The sequence below is a fragment of the Lissotriton helveticus genome, chromosome 2_1 (genome assembly GCF_964261635.1).
Source record: "Lissotriton helveticus chromosome 2_1, aLisHel1.1, whole genome shotgun sequence".
Classification (NCBI taxonomy): domain Eukaryota; kingdom Metazoa; phylum Chordata; class Amphibia; order Caudata; family Salamandridae; genus Lissotriton; species Lissotriton helveticus.
Window position 1 is genome coordinate 669,202,609 of NC_136059.1, and position 18,961 is coordinate 669,221,569.

General features: G+C 42.5%; 1 protein-coding gene across 1 annotated transcript in view; it reads left to right on the forward strand.

Moving 5' to 3' along the window:
* Positions 1 to 18,961, forward strand: part of ADGRV1 (adhesion G protein-coupled receptor V1) — a 2,034,994-nt gene that overhangs the window by 845,816 nt on the left and 1,170,217 nt on the right. Inside the window, exons 53-55 of the mRNA XM_078677778.1 lie at positions 445 to 591; positions 3,271 to 3,526; positions 14,594 to 14,796. Coding sequence (XP_078533904.1) covers positions 445 to 591; positions 3,271 to 3,526; positions 14,594 to 14,796 — 606 coding nt within the window. The remainder of the gene's footprint in view (positions 1 to 444; positions 592 to 3,270; positions 3,527 to 14,593; positions 14,797 to 18,961) is intronic.

The following is an 18,961-nucleotide window of genomic DNA, read 5'->3' on the forward strand; positions in this document are numbered from 1 at the left end:
CATCTCACACAGCAAAATGCAAATATGATGGGTTAATTATTGTAATTAGTCTCAACCCCTAGTATCTATCCTGGCCTGCATTCCAGTTAATTGCTCTTTGCCCTCTAAGCCACTTCAGACAAAGGCTGGCCATATGGAAATCAGACTTGCTCTTGGACCACTGGGAAGAGTCCAGCATTAATTGGTGGACCAAATGCCCCATCAGGTGGGAGGGAACACAAGTAACACCAGACTTGTCTACATTTTGTTTTACAAAATCACTGCCCATATGAAAGTGGTAACCATGTACAGTTTTGCTAGCTAGCATACCAATGGATTATGGGGCAAAAGTGAATGAGCGGATTCCTAGATCTATATAAGCAAGTAAACGTTTTCTCTTATGATGGAAAAGTTATGGATACATGAGTAATACTACTGATATCCCCAATTTTTATTTCTGACCAGAGTTCTCTGTTGAAACAAGCTGAGGAGCTGGAACAAGACAATTTGGTAACATTTAGTATTGAGCGCTTAAGAGGAACCTTTGGGAGAGTTACAGTGGAATGGACAGCCAATGGGAGTGTCAGTGATGTTTCGCCAGCTGCAGGAGTGGTAAGAAACCTGTAAAACATATTATATTCTTGGTTTGAAATATGATTCGTACTTGGAACGTTCCTACATCACTAGAATAGAGAATAAACAGTGATGTTTAAACGGGTTGTTCATTATAAAACAATATTATGCATAATCAAGGAACAAATAACAATTGTAAATTAAGAAGCATTGAACTTTAGCAAACAAATCATACACTAATGAAAGGCACATTATCTGTTGTCATACACTGTCATTACTCCATCGTGCCAAAAGGAGAGAGTCCCTGTTAAAGTTGTAGCAGACTGGGATCGCTGACGAAAAACTAAGGGGAGGTAGGTAAGTATATCTTCTATTTCTAGTGGGTATGTCACAAAACACACTACCTGACTCAATGAAGTATGTATTACACAAAGACACAAAAAGTAACTGGCAATGATACAAACAATTTATAAAAATACACAAAATTTAATATAAGCCTCCCAACTGGGTCACATTCTAAAACATAATTCAGACATTTTAAAATAACATTTAGGGTAGCAACAAATTTAAAAGTTACAGTCAAAAAACTTTAAAAAGGTCGACGTGGCGTTTCGGTGTTACTTAATCTTGGCACCTTCATCAGGACATTAAGTCATTTGACTCCGTATCTGTATCTTAGGTTGGGGAAGCTTTTTCAATTGCTATCCGCCTTGATGCAAGCTTTGACAATAGTTGTGCCCGGTTCTTTTATTCGCACAGGGTAACTCTTTCTGATGGAACTTGTATTTATATATATGCACGGAGAAACCACCGTTAGGGATCGAAGTGGATTTTTCGACAGCTTTAGTATGTTAGTGACCAGCTATCTTGTGAATATCTTCTGTGTATAGTCTTTAGATGCGGTTAAATTGAACTTTCCCACTTTTCAGGATTTGTTCAAACGTCAATTATTTGATCGCTTATCCTCTGTGGTCGGCCTCCCTGTTTCTCCGTGCTGTTTCCTTCATATCAATGCGAAGTCGTGATCAAAGAAACAAATTGTGTGCCATGGGTTGATTATCAGTGAATAAGGGTGACCTCTTTAGTCCTTAAGTTTCTCCCCAGAACACGTTCTAAAATGGTATCAATGATTTAAAGAAAAGCAAACAATTCCTATATGTAAACATATTTAGCTTAATATAGAAAAAAAATCATTAGAAGGGAATAGGCAAATATAAACATACAAGAAAAGCGTGATTGATTTAAGAGAAATCTAAGGGGTGCAAGTTCATATGCCTTACGCAAGTCTGTGGTAGTTTCGATTGTTTGTGTTTAGAAGCAATGTATAAAGACAGTAGTCATATGAGGGCTAAACTGTGCAGTGACATACTTAACTTAGAGCAAACCCAATACGTCTTCCCTAGATGTGTAATGTGTACTCTCATGACTTTAACATTATTTGATGCCCAGAGGAGCCATGCCTAAAATTATGAAAAATACCTCCCAAATCCAAATCACATACATCTAAATGTAATGTAGGGTTAGGGAGCTCACCAAATATGTGTGTTCGGTTAATTTTCTGGCAACAGTTGCAGATTCCGTGTATAATCGCATGCAAAGATGTTTCTGTACACAAAAGTTTAACAGAAATAAACCCATGCATGCAAAACCTATTTTTTCTTGTTTCCCCATGAAGAAATGTTTTTCCAGTTGAGAATCTCCATCCAGTACACCAACTTTCCATTGGTGGGCGTCTCCATTCTATTGCCCCCTGGAAATTTATTTATTCATAGGAGTGCATTTTAAAGATTTTTCAGTACGGAAAGCTACCTGAAATTATATTTGAGGATATTCACAAGCTTGTCAGTTTGTAGCTGTTCACCAACTATGTCAGGTAAACCAAACCGAGAAACTCCCACACCATGAATCATGTTGCTTTGCTCAAAGAGCAATTCTACCAATACCATGTGGTGATCAGAGTCTGATTACGATTGCAAAATCCCACTGATTATGATTCTGTGAATCTGCCCTTCAAATGCAGGTATTTGCTCATATAGGTTTAATTTAAGGGTTCAAGGAAGTATGTGTATAAAGCCCTAAACTGTTACGTGTGTCCTACCCTAACCCCACAGCTGCACAAGGCACGTACATTACAATCTTATCCACTACACAGATTGAACATGGCAGAGCCCAGAAACACACTCTCTATTTCTAAAATTAAAGTCCTCAATAAAACTTTACATTTTGTCACACACCAAAAAAGCGACATTGAACAGAAAGGTCACATAGTTCAGGGGACGTATAAAACTTAGGAACTGCAAAAATATTGTGCCATGAAATGTTAACAGGCGGCCTGGTTGTTTTTGATACTAGAAAAATGGCTTTTAGAACTCTTGGAGTCTATGATTATGTAACAAATGTTGTTCACGACATCAAGAAAAACAATGCTCCTCGATTGAAGTGTTGTTGACAATGACACTTCGAACTAGACGTAAACTAGGGAGGTAGAGTAGTGTTACCCACTCAAAACAGATGTCTTTTTAACATACCTATTTCATTTGCTAGATTAAAAAATGAATTATTACTATATTGTATGTCCAGTATAGTGTATGCCATCATTGATTTATTGAGTGTGCAAACGTTTTATTTTCAATTACTTTTTGTGTTTATCACTTTGGGAATGTACAGGGTGCAAACATCAACAATTTAATGACTCCTTCTTCTTTGCCTAACGTATAGGTCACATTTTCTGAAGGGCAAGTGATTGCCACAATCACCCTGGCGATTCTTGCTGACACTGCTGCTGAACTTTCAGAGACAGTTACTGTCACACTGACCCGTGTTACCACAATCGGGATTTTGGATCCCACGAGAGGGGCTGTCATAGACCAGACAAAGGCAAGGGCTGTGCTTGTCATTTTGCCAAATGACTCTCCGAACGGCGTGGTTGGCTGGCATCCGGATTCTCTTTTTGTAAGAGTAGCAGAACCAGAAGGTAAGTGATGTTTTCCAAATCACTCACTAGCTCCCAAGTAATCAGTGTGGCAATGGCTAAAGGGAAGAATGTTTCTTTCTCCCTAAATTCGACTCTGACCCCCACTATTCATTACGGTTGCTTCACTCTTCATTTTCTGTATCTGAATGAAATCCGGGGTATCCTGGGTACTGGTCACATTTGTTTCTTAGGCAGGTTGTATCTATATATGAGGCGCTATATAGCGCAAACCTAACTACAAAATAATGATTGCTGTACTGAGGTGGAGGAAGAAGGGAGGAGGATGGATGAGGGGGTGTGGAAGTGGTGCAAGCAATACAAGGTGAATTACTTGACGAGGTCAATCATACAGAGGTTTACATGTGGATAAGAAGTTTCTTGAAGATGAGGATTGAGAAGGTTTTCTGGATCTTAGTGGTATAAAAAAGTGACCCATCCTAGGAGCAATGCAAAAGAAGTCTTGTTGCCTTGCCTTGTTCTTGCTGCATTTGTTTTCTTGAGTTTTATGAGTTCTTTGTGCATCTCATTTCCATGACCCTGTGTCTGGGCCAGGCAGATGTAGTTATGAACAGAGTCCCCTGCAGCACACTTACCCATTGTTGGAAAGTGGAATGTTGGTAGGGGTAAGTATGCACCTAACACTAGTAATAAGGCCACTAACACAGTTTAGGATCTAATAAAGTTCTCAGTAAATTAGCCTCTTGCTCAAACCTTGGTAATTTTCATTGAGCAGTCAGGCCTAACCTGGGAAACAGGAATGTAGAACATTTAAAAACACCATTACATCAAATAAGTAAGATACAACACACAATAAAAATCCCAGAACAATTTATAAAAATAGAAAATATATATGAAGAAATTAGCCACTTTATAGTGCTTAAAAACCTATAGCACCCCTCTGGGACATTGGATAGCCAGGGCCGGACTGGCTACCGGGCAGTTGTGTGTGCTGCCGAGCAGGGGGATGATTTCTCCGTGGTATGGGAGTATTTCGTTGATGGGGACCTGCGTGCGCTTTGAAAAAAAAAAGCAAAACGAATTTCGTTTTGCACACACAGGTCCCCATCAACGAAAGCATCCCCCTGCTCGGCAGCACACACAACTGCCCGGTAGCCAGTCCGGCCCTGTGGATAGCACCTGACCAGGACAAAGTCAAAGTATGAGGCTGACCGCGATGGAGCCCTGATCAGAAACACTAAACGGGTAGGCCTGGTCAAAATGTTGCTTTCACACTTAGAAATATTTTTTTAGATTTTTCTTCCGATGTCGCGCAATCCTCCACAGTAGGCCAGATTCGATGAAAGTTCGCAGGCTTTACTTTCTGTGAGACCCTGGTCTTGAGCTTTCAGCAGGACAAACCTAAATCCTGGCTGGGTCGCTGTTGAAGGTAGTTGGCTTGACTCTCAAAGTCGGGCGGTAACCTCATAAAGCTTTTTCAAAAAAGTTCTCCAAAGTTCTATAAACTTCAGGATGTGCTCCTGAAGGTCTCCTTGCTGGTTCAAATTGTCCTAAACACCAATCCAAAGGTCTGGAATCTCCTCAATAGACCTTGGGTTTTCTGCAATCCAGGCACCCCACAATTCACCTGGCCAAATCCTTAAAAGTCCACCGGACCCACTATAGGATGGGGACTCTTGGTGGAATGCTGCAGGTGGGCTCTGTTAACCTGTACCTTGCAGGGAGTCCACTTCTCAATCCTTCTTGAAGGAAGGCACAGTCCCCAGACCTGTATTACCAGATTGTGCAATATGTTTGCCATTCAGAGTCCCGGTCATTGGGGGCAAATCCAGATACCAGCAGGACAGTCCTTCTTTTCCTTGTAGTTTCAGGCAGCAGATTTGAAAAACTATGCAGCACGCAGATATTTATTCGGTGTTCTGTAGCGATGAGCAGGGAGCACCTCTGTCCTGAGGGATGCTGGGTCAGATGCAAAAGCGTTGCAACTTCCTCGAGAGTGTAACATCTTCTTGTTACACAACGCACTGCATTTGCAAGATTAAACATGGATGATTTCTCTTCAGAGGAGTAAGAGTTGGCTAAATCAACTCATAATGTGGTTCATTTCTATTAACTCCCCTCCCCCTGACCTCTGCAAATTCCTGTTCTAACCCTGCCATCTGGCTGAGTTCTGGGATGTAGGGATATTTACTCCTGGCATTCCTAACTGATGTGTTCTCTCTTTGAGCTCAGTTTCATTTAGATAACCTCTGCTCAGGCCAGACCGCTTATCACCTAATCAAAGCAGCCTGGCTAAGCCTGTTAAGGCTGACCAATCAACAGAGACCAATAAACAAATTTATTCCTAGCAATATTTATAACTAAACAAAATATTGCAATGTTACCCTATGTAGCTACATATCTACAATGGGGAAAAATTAAATTGGCAAGCAAACCCCACATTAACCTGGGCCCAACACGCTGGTAACTTGGCACAGAGCAGTCTTGCCTTTGAGGCAATGTATATAGTATTTGTGCAACACTTCAAACACCACATAAAAAGGTTACACACATAGTGGTTAATTTAATAAATAAACAAGACCAAAATTACAAAAACAATTAGTAGAACTGGAGATATTCAATTTTAATTTTGTAGGTCAAAATAGCACCAAAAAGCACAAAGCGGCAACTAAGGATCTCTAGTTGCGCCAGACCAGGACAAAGTCACAATTTAAGGCCGCCTGCAATAGAGCACGGGGCATCTAAAGGAACCCAGTCAGGCTTGCTGAGCAAAGTACCTTAAATCCAGGTTGCGGAGTGTTGCTTGGATCTGATTTAAAGATGTGCCGCACAACCGAAGGAATGCATTGGTTCTGAGATGCAGCGTAGCTGCGGCTTGAGGGTCCTGTTGAGTCATCGTCGATGATCCTGTTGACAGGGCTTGTGATGCGTTGTCCAGTGTCGGGGATGTGGCACGCAGTTGGCAATGCATCATCGGCGGAGCTGTCATCAGTGAGATATGCGAACACCTGGTCCGTGGATGAGCCACACAATCAGGGCAATGCATCAGTTCCAAGGACTATGGAGGCGAGAAGAGCCCTATCCATGCAGCAGCTGTGCTGCATTTGTTCTGCTCGGAAATGCGCCACTCAGCAGAGCATATGAATGAATGTATGGTGGGATTTCTAGAGCACACACATACCTCAGTGTCCCGGCGCTAAGCAGAAAGTAAGAGTGAGTGGATGACAAAGCTAGAGAGTAAAAAATCTGGTCTTAAGTTGTTTCTAAAAGGCCTCTCATTTTCGATTTGGCGTAATTCAGCAGGAAGTCGATTCCAAGCTTGTGTGCCCAGAAGGGAGAAGGATCTGCCACGTGTTTTAGCCCGCCTTACCCTAGGCACTTTAGGTAGATGGCCTTGGGAAGAGCGCAGATTTCTAATGGGAGTGTAATGATGTTTCCTGAAAGACAGGTACTCAGGGCCAGAGTGGTTCAAAGCTCTCTGCATAAGGATGACAGGCTTGAACAAGATGCTATTCTTAACAGGGAAGCCGTGTGGGTTGTTAAGGTATACTAAGACTGAACCTCATCTGGGTAAGATGAAAACCAGATGGGCAGTCACATTCTGGACCCATTGTCATTTCCTCAACTAATTTTGTGGAAGGCCAGCATAAAGCACATTGGTGTAATCTGGTCTGGACACAATCAAGGGTAGAATCACTGTTATCCTCACGAGCAAGGAGAGGATCTGCAAGAAGTTCTTAGCAGGATGCATCAGACCAAAGCACAAGCCGACTATTGTATTAATTTGGTTTTGAAGAGAAAGCTGTTTGTCAAACTTGACACAAGTTTTTTTTACTGCGTCAGCTTGTATGATGGGAGGGACGGCCCTGTCAGGCCAATAAGCTTATTAGTTAAGGTTAAAATTGTAGCCAAAGCTAAAAACCTCTGTCTTATAATTGTTGCAGTTGAGTTGGTCAGTGCTGATCCACTGGAACACAGCTGATAGACAGATGTTAGACCAGTGGTTTCTGGCTGGCTGGCTGATACGCATCGAAGCCAGACATTATCCACCATTCTAGATGGTATGAGTACGATACACTTGTCTGATAACCCATGCTCACCCAAGTGTTGGCCCAATACCACCCTTGTAACACGCTGCGAATGCCACAAAAAGACTCTACATGGTATGTATAAAACACTGGTCTTTATATTGCACACACATTGAAATCAACACAAAATATTCTTTGGATATACACTTATATGCATTGTTCAGAGGTATTCATGAAACCCAACATTCCCAATATCGCATACCCCATACAGTTACAGTGGTCAGGAAATCACATGTTTTGACTATGCCTCGTGGCCCAGACCCTCAGTCACTCAAACAACCCCAGCCAACGATACCTGTTGCCCCTGCTGGTGACATTTTGATATGATTTATCTGGACCGTCTAAAGTGGAAGGAAACAGTTACTCTGTTTCGTCCCTCCAGATGAGGTATTCAGGCACCCAGTGGCACCTCAGGAGTGCGGGATCACTATCCTACCCCCCTCCCCGTAGGCAAAAGACTGTGACATCAAAAGCTGGTACGCTTCCCAATTGGAGAAATGTTTCCCATCTGGAGAGGATGCAAGCTGGGCCTGCTCCAGGCAGCCTGTAGTGGATGCTCACAAGGCACAATGAGACCCTTCAGTTCCACTCACAATGTTCTCCACAACAGAGTACCTTGTGGATGGGTCCGGGAAGAGGGAGCAAGTTACTTCGGACTGAGGCTGTGATGTTAGGCACTGTCATTCTCCCGGTCTGGAGGTTGGAGGCAGTCTAGGCTGGCAGCTTGTTTTCCCCCCAACACTCCTTGTGCACCCCATGCTATGGATTGCAAGCTAGCACAGGTTTCCAGTTGCAAGCATGTGTCCCTTGAACTCGGCAAACTTCCTCCACACTCCTCGAACTCCTCAAGTTCCAGCACCCCAGGTGGGACGCTGTTCTTTACTAGCACACACCTCTGCACGGTGTGATTACAGCATATGTCAGGGCAGTCCTTGTCCCAACCTACGAACAGTTCCACCTGTTTCTGCCACATCTTGCGCGGTCCTTACGACCTTGTAGAAATGGTGAGATCCTTTCAGTCCTTGGGACGTGGTGGACAGGAGGCCAGTCAACTAGCCCTTGGAGAGTACTTAGAGACTCGGGACACAACAGTTGGCTGCAGGCCAGCAACACCCAGGCAAAATCCACCAAGTTATACTTCCCTTCCTAGAGCACAACAAGCCCCAAACCGCCACAAGTCTGCAGATAAAACAGTTGCAGTTTCTCCTCCTCCAACAGTTTCTCTTGTTGATGTCCCAGCATCAAAACAGTATAGTATGGTTCCAATCCCTGTCTCTAACGCCTGAGGGCAGTGTCCCAATAGTTATACCCACAATGGCCTTTGAAGATGAGACCAGATCCAAAGGCCACCTTTGAAATGCACAGGCCTTCTCTAAATTCTGCCTTGTGTGCCATCCTACCCCGGGACCCTTGGTCAATATTTTTAGTGGGGCCAAGACCATGCCCCTTGGAATGCACGTGTCAACCCCCCCCCCACCTATCCATTCCAGGAAGTCCCATCTGAGTCTGAGGTCTGCAGTTTCCTTTAAGCCCATAGTTTATAGCAGTCTCTTCAGGAATGCACAGATCTTGCTCTCCCCTAGTGCTCAGATGTGGATTGGAGACAGGCTAACAGAAACAGAGAGCCATGAGCACGGAAATGCCCATTTCCCCAAAGGGGTATTCCCACATTTGTAATGTTGAATCCACTCGCACCACCAGAGAGGATTTGCCATTACCAAGTCATCGATATCAAAAACTATACTGCCACTCTTCTGCACATAGGAAATACCGCTAAAAAGCCTTTCCACAAATCCCCCCTGTCAATTCAATGCAAGAAGCAGGCCCGTACTGGTGCCATTCACTGCCAGGGCATGTAGCGCATGTGCACACATCCCCTACCTCTTCCCGACACCGCACTGTGTCCCCAGAAAGTACTCGATATAGCGAGAGACATGTAAAACCTTGGCAAGTAGCTTTTTAAATGCCAAGCTGAGTAAAAGTAACCTGCATCCACGGGCCCCTTCATGGCAAACCTGTGCACTTTTGAAAAGCTACCTCCGTGGGTGGCACAACCAGGGCTGACTGCCAAAGACGGAGCATCTGAGTTACTTGCCCTAGGCATATGTTTTACCCTTAGACAAGGTACTTACCGCTAACTCAAATCAGCCATTTATGTATACACCAATCACCAGTATGTACATGACAAGCACAGCGCTGTGGCACTGAATGGAAGTGTCAACAGCGCTCAAAGTCTTAAAGCTAGCATGTAGATCAGCGGAAAACCAGGAGGGCCAAAAGCAAAACTTTAAGGGGAAGCACCCTAGAAAGGGCTGTTACCAACAATAGGGTATAATGTCATCTTAGGCAGGTGGCTCACCTTTTAAAAATGAAACAGAGAAGATGTTGGATCTGCTCGGGGATGCGCTGCTCAGCAGAGATAATATGCCGGTTCTACTGGTATGTACCTTAGGCACACTTCCAATGGTCCAGTACTGGGTTGGCACTATTTGGCAGAGTAGACTCATAGATGGCAGAGCCTAGGTGCATGTCCAGGGTTGGTGGAAGCCTGTTATGTCCCTGAAGCTTCAGATCAGAAGGCCAGTCCATTTGCCCTTGGAGTCACTCTGGGTTCTCTGTTCAAGATATGCAGATCCAGTTCTTCTCAATCAGGCAAGAGGGCATTGGATCAGCAAAGCAGAGCAGCAGTCCCTTCAGAGCAGCAGTCCAGCAGAGTGGCAGTCCTTTTAGCAGCAGAGCAGTCTTTCTTCCTGAAAGAACATCCACAGATACAGGAGTGAACTGAAGTGGTGGTGGTTTCTGAGGTCCTCCTTGTATGCACAGTTGTGCCTTTGAAGTAGGTATAATCCTCTATAGACATGCCTTAGAAATTCACAGAAGTCCTGCCTTCCCTGCCCTGGCTCCAGACTAACTCAAGGGGGCATGCAACCCTTTGTGTGGAGAGAGGACACAGATTTTCAGGTGTAAGTAATTCTGGGCCCTGCACGCCATCTCATCCTGCCAGTGACAAACTAAATTCCCATTGTGTGTGGCTGTCTAGGAGGAATACACAAAGCCCAACTGCCAACTGCACCCATTTGGGCTTCAGGTACCAAATGGCAAAGGCAAGAAAATGGCAGCTTTCTAAAAGAGGAATTTTCAGAATTGTAATTTAAATCTGACTTTTCTATAAGTTCGAATTTTAAATCAGGATTCAAGAGACACCAAATATGCACCAAGTATCTCTTCCCATTTGGAAATTACATGTATAAAAGTAGACAGTTCCAATGTTATCCAATGGGAGAGATAGGTCTTGCAGTAGTGAAAAACAAATTTAGGAGGTTATCACTACCAAGACATGTATAACTTAAAAGTGCATGTCCAAATTTTTAAATACACTGCACCCTGCACTCAAGCTTTCAAAGGCCTACATTAGGGGTGAGTTATATGTCTAAAAAGGAAGGTTTGGGCCTGGCAAGTTTATTTTGCCAGGTGGAAAGGGCGGAGTAAATTACAAACACAGTCTCTGCATTGGAAGGCCTGAGAAATGTTTAAAGGACTGCTGAAGTGGGTGGCACAATCAGTGCTGCAGGCCCACTAGTAGCATCTAATTTACAGCCATTGGGCACATTAGTGCACTTTACTTGGGTCTTATACATAAATGACATATTCCAATTGTGTTATGAGCAAATTCCACCATGTTCAGATTAGAGAGCACATGCACTCTCACACTGGTTACCAGTAGTAAAGTGCACATAGTCCTAAAGCCAACAAAAACAAATTCAACAAAAAGGGCAGGAGGAAGGCAAAATGGTTGGGTATGACCCTGCAGAAAGGGCCATTATCAACAACAACTATAATTGAAATACTCACTACAGCCACTGTGGTAAAGGCAGGCCACCAGAGCTGGTTTACATTAATTTTCCACTACAGACATCAAAATTCTACTTTCACTACAGAATTGGGTTTTTGGCATGCTATTCAACAAACATTTAATCAAGTTTCTAATATTGTTCCAGGTGAAATCAAATTCTAAAATAAACTTTTATTCAGAATCAGACTTTCATGTCTGTATGGTGACATACAGCTTTTGGCACCTAGTCACTGTGGAAACATCATTTTCTTTCAGATTTAGCATGTTCCCCATTGATATTTGACTCATGCAAGCGTCTGGGTTTATTGGGTTACACTTAAGGTTGATTTAGCTGGGGATGGTAGTCCTTTGTACAAGACAGAACACCTTTCTCTAGCAAGTGTTACTGCATTGGCTTCAACATACAGCCTGCCAGGACACCCAGGTGTCAAGGTACATACACGTGGAATTTCGAATAGTAATTTATGGATATACATATATAAATTCGCACCTGCGCAGTCATGGTAAGGTCTGACTTTCCATCAAAAAGCATTTTTTTTTTGCTGATAATTGGCCTCACTCAAATAATGTACGTAAAACTAAAAACAAAAACATGAACATCCGATTTGAGTTCAACATGGCAAGATTCATGCAGTTCTGTCAAGTGGCGTGCAAAAAAAAAGGGGATAACAAAAGTGACATTTTTTATTTTGACTGCCATAGAAATCTTTTGACAGCACTGTAGAATAAAAGATGACTTGAATGAGAGCAGCTCCTTACTCAAGAAGGTTCCTTTGCTTGGTTTTGTGTAAAACTATTTAGTAATTTTTGAGAAGTTAGCTTTAAAAAAAGTGTTGTTGTAGGCCTCAAATTGAAAAAATCCCTCAACCAATCGAGAAGAAGACAACTAGACTTAAAGGAAACAGCACTGCTTTTAATTTTTTTTTGTTTTTTTGCTTTTTAATGAGATGTGGCAGTAGTCTTCAGAGCCATGCAATTTCACTTAGCCTAGCACTAACCAGTTGATGTAGATTCACAGGTTTTCACTTATTTTCTAGTAGAGTGCCATCAGGCATCAAATACTCATACTTTTTTCTGCTTATCACTGTATGAGACTGTCGGATTGGGGTACCAAAATTGCTATTGCCGGAACCTTAGAAAGTACTTGAGTACTAAATCACTTGTACTGATTCCCAGAAATTCTAGTCAATGGTTTCAAACTGAATATTTACAGAGCTTCGGCAAAGAGGCAGATCCCGTGACCAGTTAGTATCCAAACAGACGCACTTTGAATTTCCCTGTCAACCTTTGGAAAAAGCTCTTGGGAGATTATTACTATTCACCTGTTAAGATTATTAAGTACAAGGAATGTTTAGGGACCATGGTGAGCTTGTTTTTAAAATAAATAACTGTTTAGGGTATTCAGCATTCTTGGAAGACTCTCCTGGTGGATGAAGATCTTCAAATGCTGTCACAGGCTAATAAAACGATCAGTGTGCGCTTTGCCTTGCTAAAAGCGCTCCGCCAGATCCTTCCCTTCCTCTGCTACCTAATGAGGCTAGACCTCTGGTGGTGAGGAGTATAATTTTGTGTAGGCTGGACTACTGCAACTCCCTGTATTTGGGAGCTCCACAATATATCTTGCAGGGGTTGCAAAGAGTCCAGTCTATAGCTGCAAAGCTGGCACTTAACAGACAACGTAGCTCATCTACCACAATGGCTTTGAGAGATCTCCACTGGCTGCCCATCAGGGACAGAGTCAGCTTCAAATCCCTATGCATTGTATACAGAGCAGTGCATAGTACTGACCCTCTTTCTGTGCAAGAGAGATTTACCTGGTACAGGCCTACCAGACTTCTTCTCTCCTCCAGCGCAAATCTAGTAATAACTACCAGATTTAAGAAATCTCGGATGGGAGGCAGGGCTTTTGGTACAGTAGCATCACGCCTCTTGAACGAGCTACCCCAAAGCATCGGAAAAGCCAGCTCTTTGCTATGCTTCAGAAAGTGCTTGAAGACCTGGCTATTTCCCAGAAATGAGAGCAATTCCCCCCCACTAACAATCAGGCCCGTCTCTGTTGATTCATCTTTTCAGGTCACAGCGACAGGATACCCGTAGGGTGACAGTCTGCGCTATACAAGAACGAAAATACAATACAATAATCCTAACCATAATGAATTATGCTTTTTTTCAAGAATAGGGTGACTACTTTATGCTGTTAAAGGAGGTTAGTAAGGGTTTGGCAGGTGTTAGATATGTGCCAAAATCAGTGCTAAATTTGAGCTTGTGGTTTCTGGTGCTCGTACTGGCACCTAATTGGCAGCACCGGCACGATGACAGTCTGCCACATAGTGGTGATGTTTGTTTAGAGTTGAGCACAATACTAGTTGTTTATTAATTCAATATACATTAAAAATGACTAATATTTTCCTCCTAAGGCATTGTTAGAGCGTTGGGTGGCCTGGAATAGTCTGAATTGACAGCTGGCATGGGCAATGGGTGGTGCAGGCAGTAGTGCACACCTGACGAGGGCCCGGTCACTCTTTTTTGTTTGTTTTGTTTTTCAAATTAGGCTTTGGCCAAAATAGGCTTAATTTTCAACTTTTTTCAAATTAAGCTCTGGCAAAAACCCCATCAGCCCAATTTAGAGTGACATGGCTATGTATAAACTCTAAATCAAGTGTATGCAGGCTGCTATGACCAAGACCCTTTCTAAACTGTATGTCCCCATTGTCTGATTCACAACTTCGTTTGATGGTAGAGCATACATTTGGGGGGAGTAGTATTGAATAGATTGATCCTGGCACTCTGAGACAAAGACAACCCCGGCAATTGGGGCTCAGGTTTTAAGAAACAATGAAGCATTCGTTGGTTGTGTTGCAGTGAGGGGGGAAACTACTCCTCTAATATTGGATACATTGTTTTTCACCTTTGTGGAATCACATGGTAGAAAAGTGCAAGCATAATACACAGCAGTAAAATAGCATTAGTACATGTTAAAGAAATACCAATTTACGGTGATTTTGATTAAGAGACTGTTGGAAAGTGCCGATGAGGTGTGTACCTAGACACATAATTTTCTACTTTAAAGGAAGTCTGAGAAATTGTATTTGAAAATGTGTTTCAATATTTAAATAAATCTGACGGTGAAAGTAACCTTTGACCCCTTTTCTCTTCTGTTTTTCCCAGGCAATTCAACAGTTATTTCTCTAAAGATTATACGAGAACAAGGATTTGTTGGAGATATTGTTGTCCATTTGACATCCAGACCTAATTTCTTGTTCTTACCTGCTTACCATGCAACAGAGAATCAGGACTACTTAGTTATAAATAAAACAGTAATCATCCTGGATAACCAAACTGTTGCCTTGTGCCAAGTGGTCATTCTATCCGTAAGTTATTAAAATCATATGAATGAAATGGAAATACTGATGATGTGTTTTGTGTATTCCTTTTAAGAAAATGCAGGAAAATTAGAGTAGCTTGTGCTATGAAGTTCACAATATATGCACACTAGCAGCATTTATATGAAGAGGAGGAAGGTAAAACTAAAAACAGATTTAAGCAAGTTGGGGGTTAAACAGTGTTGAAGGGGATTTAGAGGCTAACATTGCTTCCTTAATGTATGCTGCCTCTGTCATACAGACTGATCCTATTTCTACACATTTTTCCAAGTTGTTAAAATTGTTCCCTGTGGCCTCTTTTTTTATTGATAACTGGATCTGGAGGACCCTCTTGTCAGGACTTAAATTAATGAATTTCTGTGCTAGGCGTTCTTCACTCATATGGCAAATCCAGACTGTGTGTCACCAAATAGTATATAATGATGTCTTGATTAATATAAACACATGTTAACCAGTAACCCAATAGTAGCAATAAACTATTAAAAAATATATAGAGAGAATGAGAGTGGCTGAGCCCAACCAAGATGGCTGCATTTTAATTGCTCTCCTTGTCTCACTGAAAAACGTACACTAAAATCCTGTGTCCAAGATCTTCAAAATTTGATCTTTCTACAGCCATAGAGTGAGGAGACAATTCTCATGATGGTACTGTACATGCCATGATAGTGGAACCCAGAGAAGAGGTCGAGAACACTGCAGCAGCAAGGTACCTTCTCCCCTTTGGCTGCCTGCTACCATAGCACAGTCCGCTCTGTGACTGACACCACTGCCTGGAATGGACGGAGGATGCAGCTATCTCTGTGGAAAGGCAGTCTGGCTGCATAAGTGATGAGTGAAACCAGAGGAGAGGAGAGGAGATGTCTGGTCTGGAATGCTGTAGATGTCCTGGATAAAATGGCATACAACACTGCCCTTGAGGCCACAACATCAAGAAGGGAAGGTTTTTTGCCAAATGATTTACAAATGGCAAGGGTTCAATGCTATTCCTACCAGTCTATCTATTTGCTGTGTAGTGAAACTAAAATACCTGCCAAGATTCCGAAAAAATAGACTAACTTTACATATCTGTATTCTCATTCACCCAGATTAGTCCGCATGTATGCTGTCTAGATTGAGTTTCTTAGCATGTGTATACTGCATAACAACTTGTCATTCCCTGGAATGGTAGATAAACCAGCTGTGTTAGTATCACTGGGCATGGATAGGGCATTCAGTTTCGTTAAATGTCCCTTTATGTTCCCCTTATTGAAGAGCATAGGTTTTAAACGGTGCTTTACATCCTGGCTAAGACTCTTGCCACTGTTTAAGGCAGTCTCTTTGTCTACAGTTGCGATGCAATGACCCTTGACCAGTACTTTGAGGCGTCCCATGTGAGTTGTGTATTTAAGATAGTCTTTTTTTTTCCTCAAATTAATGTCCTAAAGTGCCTGAAGACCCTATCTCCAGCATATTGGTTTGTAACCTTCATACGGGGATTGATGCAACCTGCTTGCTCCAGGCTGTACTAATAAACAATGTGTTATGGTATGTTATGTTATGTCAATTTAGCTTTGCTTGAAACACAGACAAGTCAGTACACTAAGTTTAAGTAGAGCAGTCTTATGAAGTTTCCTAAATTTAACATGGTCTGTTCAGGAACAAATATGATATGGTAAATTATTTCAGTAGGAAGGGGCAAGATGAGAAGAAGACCTGCCTCTGCTTCTAGCCAAATGGAGTAACCAACAAGGTATGCAGTTCCTAATGAGTGTTGCAGGTGGAGGTATGTGATCTTAAAAATGAACCCTATTGTGTGAGTATTCACATTGGCAGGAGAGATGGTTCCTCCTTTATGGAAAAAGAACCTCACACACCCAACAAGCAGGTGTCTTGCTTCGTCATTGGGTCTTGCTCCTACTCGGGTTGGCGCTGCAATACCCGATCAGGCGCCCGTGATGAGGCTTACCCTGGTAGTGACCACAACTCATTAAAAAATTTCTGAGTGGACCACTATTCCCTGTTTTAGTTCACACATTCACAACACTATCACCTACACCCCTATCTCACACCAGGGTCCTCAAACGCACTAAACCCAATGGCTAAAGGAATAAAGATCTCCGCCAAGTAGGCCCCATCACGGGCGCCTGACCGGGTATTGCAGCGCCGACCCGAGTAGGAGCAAGACCCAATGATGAAGCAAGACACCTGCTTGTTGGGCATGTGAGGGTCTTTTTCCATAAAGGAGGAACCATCTCTCCTGCCAATGTGAATACTCACACAATAGGGTTCACTTTTAATATCACATACCTCCACCTGCAACACTCATTAGGAACTGCATACCTTGTTGGTTATACTAGTCATTGGGCATCTATGCTGAACCTTATTTAATTAAAAGCCCTTTTGTTCCCCCCGTTGGAATTCTAGCCAAATGGACAGGTAAGTAAGACTTTATCCTTAGATCTCAAATTCATGACTTGGCGATAATAACAGCTTCTGATGCAAACAGCTGGGGCCTTTACCCATTAAGGATTTGTGTGTAAGGCAGTAAAGTTTGAAAATTGCGTTTCTTCTAACTGGCAGCCAACCGAAGGCAGAGCAGAAGGAAGATTACATTTAATCTGAGCTGCGGTGTTTTTTACTACTTACATGTTGGACATCAAGGTCTCATTTAATGATGCAAGTTGTGCATTTCCATAGTCCAATCAACTGATAATCCGGCCCTGGACTAAAGTTTTCCTAGCAGTAAGAGGAAGAAAAGGAAATGCTTTCCTCAATATGAGCATCTTGTTGAAACAGTTTCACTTAATGGATAGAACATGATCTTTCATTGATAAAGATTGATCCAGTTTGATGCTGAGGTTCTGAACTGAATGCATGGGCATGGGTGCATGGCCTTGCTCAGAGAACCACCATTCAGGAGACCAATGTTTTTGGGCCTTATCAAACAGCATAATCTCTGTTTTGTCACTGTTTAATTGTAAACAGTATGTTGTCATTCAGTCTGCAATCAGTTTCTTGCCTTTAGCAAAACTGTCTTTTTACCTCATCTAGATCTTTATCAAAAGAAATAACCAGCTTAGTGTCATCAGCATATGATAGTATTTCAAATCTGTAAGTTTTGACAGTTTTGGCTAGGGTGCCACATAGTTCCTAAATAATGAGGGGGCATATTTGCAAGGGCGTCTTCGCTGCTTTAGTGGCACTTTTTGCCACTAAAGCGGCAATATTTTAATTGCCCTATCAGCAAGCAGTCGCTAACAGCTGTTAGCGACAGCTTTCTGGCGAAAGCGACTGTTTTGGGGGCCACTTTGCATGTCAGCGATATTTATCGCTAATGACATGCAAAGTAGGCGTTCCCGACCAAAAGACCACGGAAACAGCCGCTAACATACCTAATACCTATGAGCAATGAGGACCTGGCCCCGGTGAGCGATAAAAAAAGTCGCGCTAACCGGGGTTATCGCAGGAATTTTTACACCTGCTAAATTCCTGACTTAGCCATTATCCTCAATGGGATGTGGATTCTAAGGCTGAATCCCCCCTGCCTATTAGCAAGCTTTACGTTAGCGATAAAAGTTTTATCTCTTTTTCACTTGTGTTTTTGGTGGATTCCACCGCCATCGCTGGATTTGCTTTTGCATTGGAGATACACGTTGGTAAAAACTCGCTATCTCTGCGATAGGATCCAGCGATAGAAGGCGGTAAAAAAATATGCGCTAAGCGCGATTTGTTATATTTATCGCACGCTCTTGCTAATATGCCCCATAGGGCCTAAACAAGAGCTTTGTAGGACCACCTTGTTGATCAACATGGTGCGTGACTAAATGAGCCAAGGGAAATTGTGTGTGTTCTGTTTCCTAGAAAGTCTTTGAAACCCCAAAGAGCTGTCCCATGAATGCCTATCTTATGAAGCCTTTTAATCATCCTGGTGTGGGACACAGTATCAAAAGCTGCGTAGAGGTCCAGCATCACCAACATAGGAATCCATGACTGCAACCAAGGCAGTCTCTGTAGAATGGGAGACTCTGAACCCTGATTGCTAGTGGTCCATGATCTTGTTCTCCTCTAGATAAGCTGAAAGTTGTTGATTTATTAGGCCTTCCGACATCTTGCCCAGAAGTGGAAGCAGCGATATGGGATGATCATTTGTTACATTTTTAGATCCACAGTAACT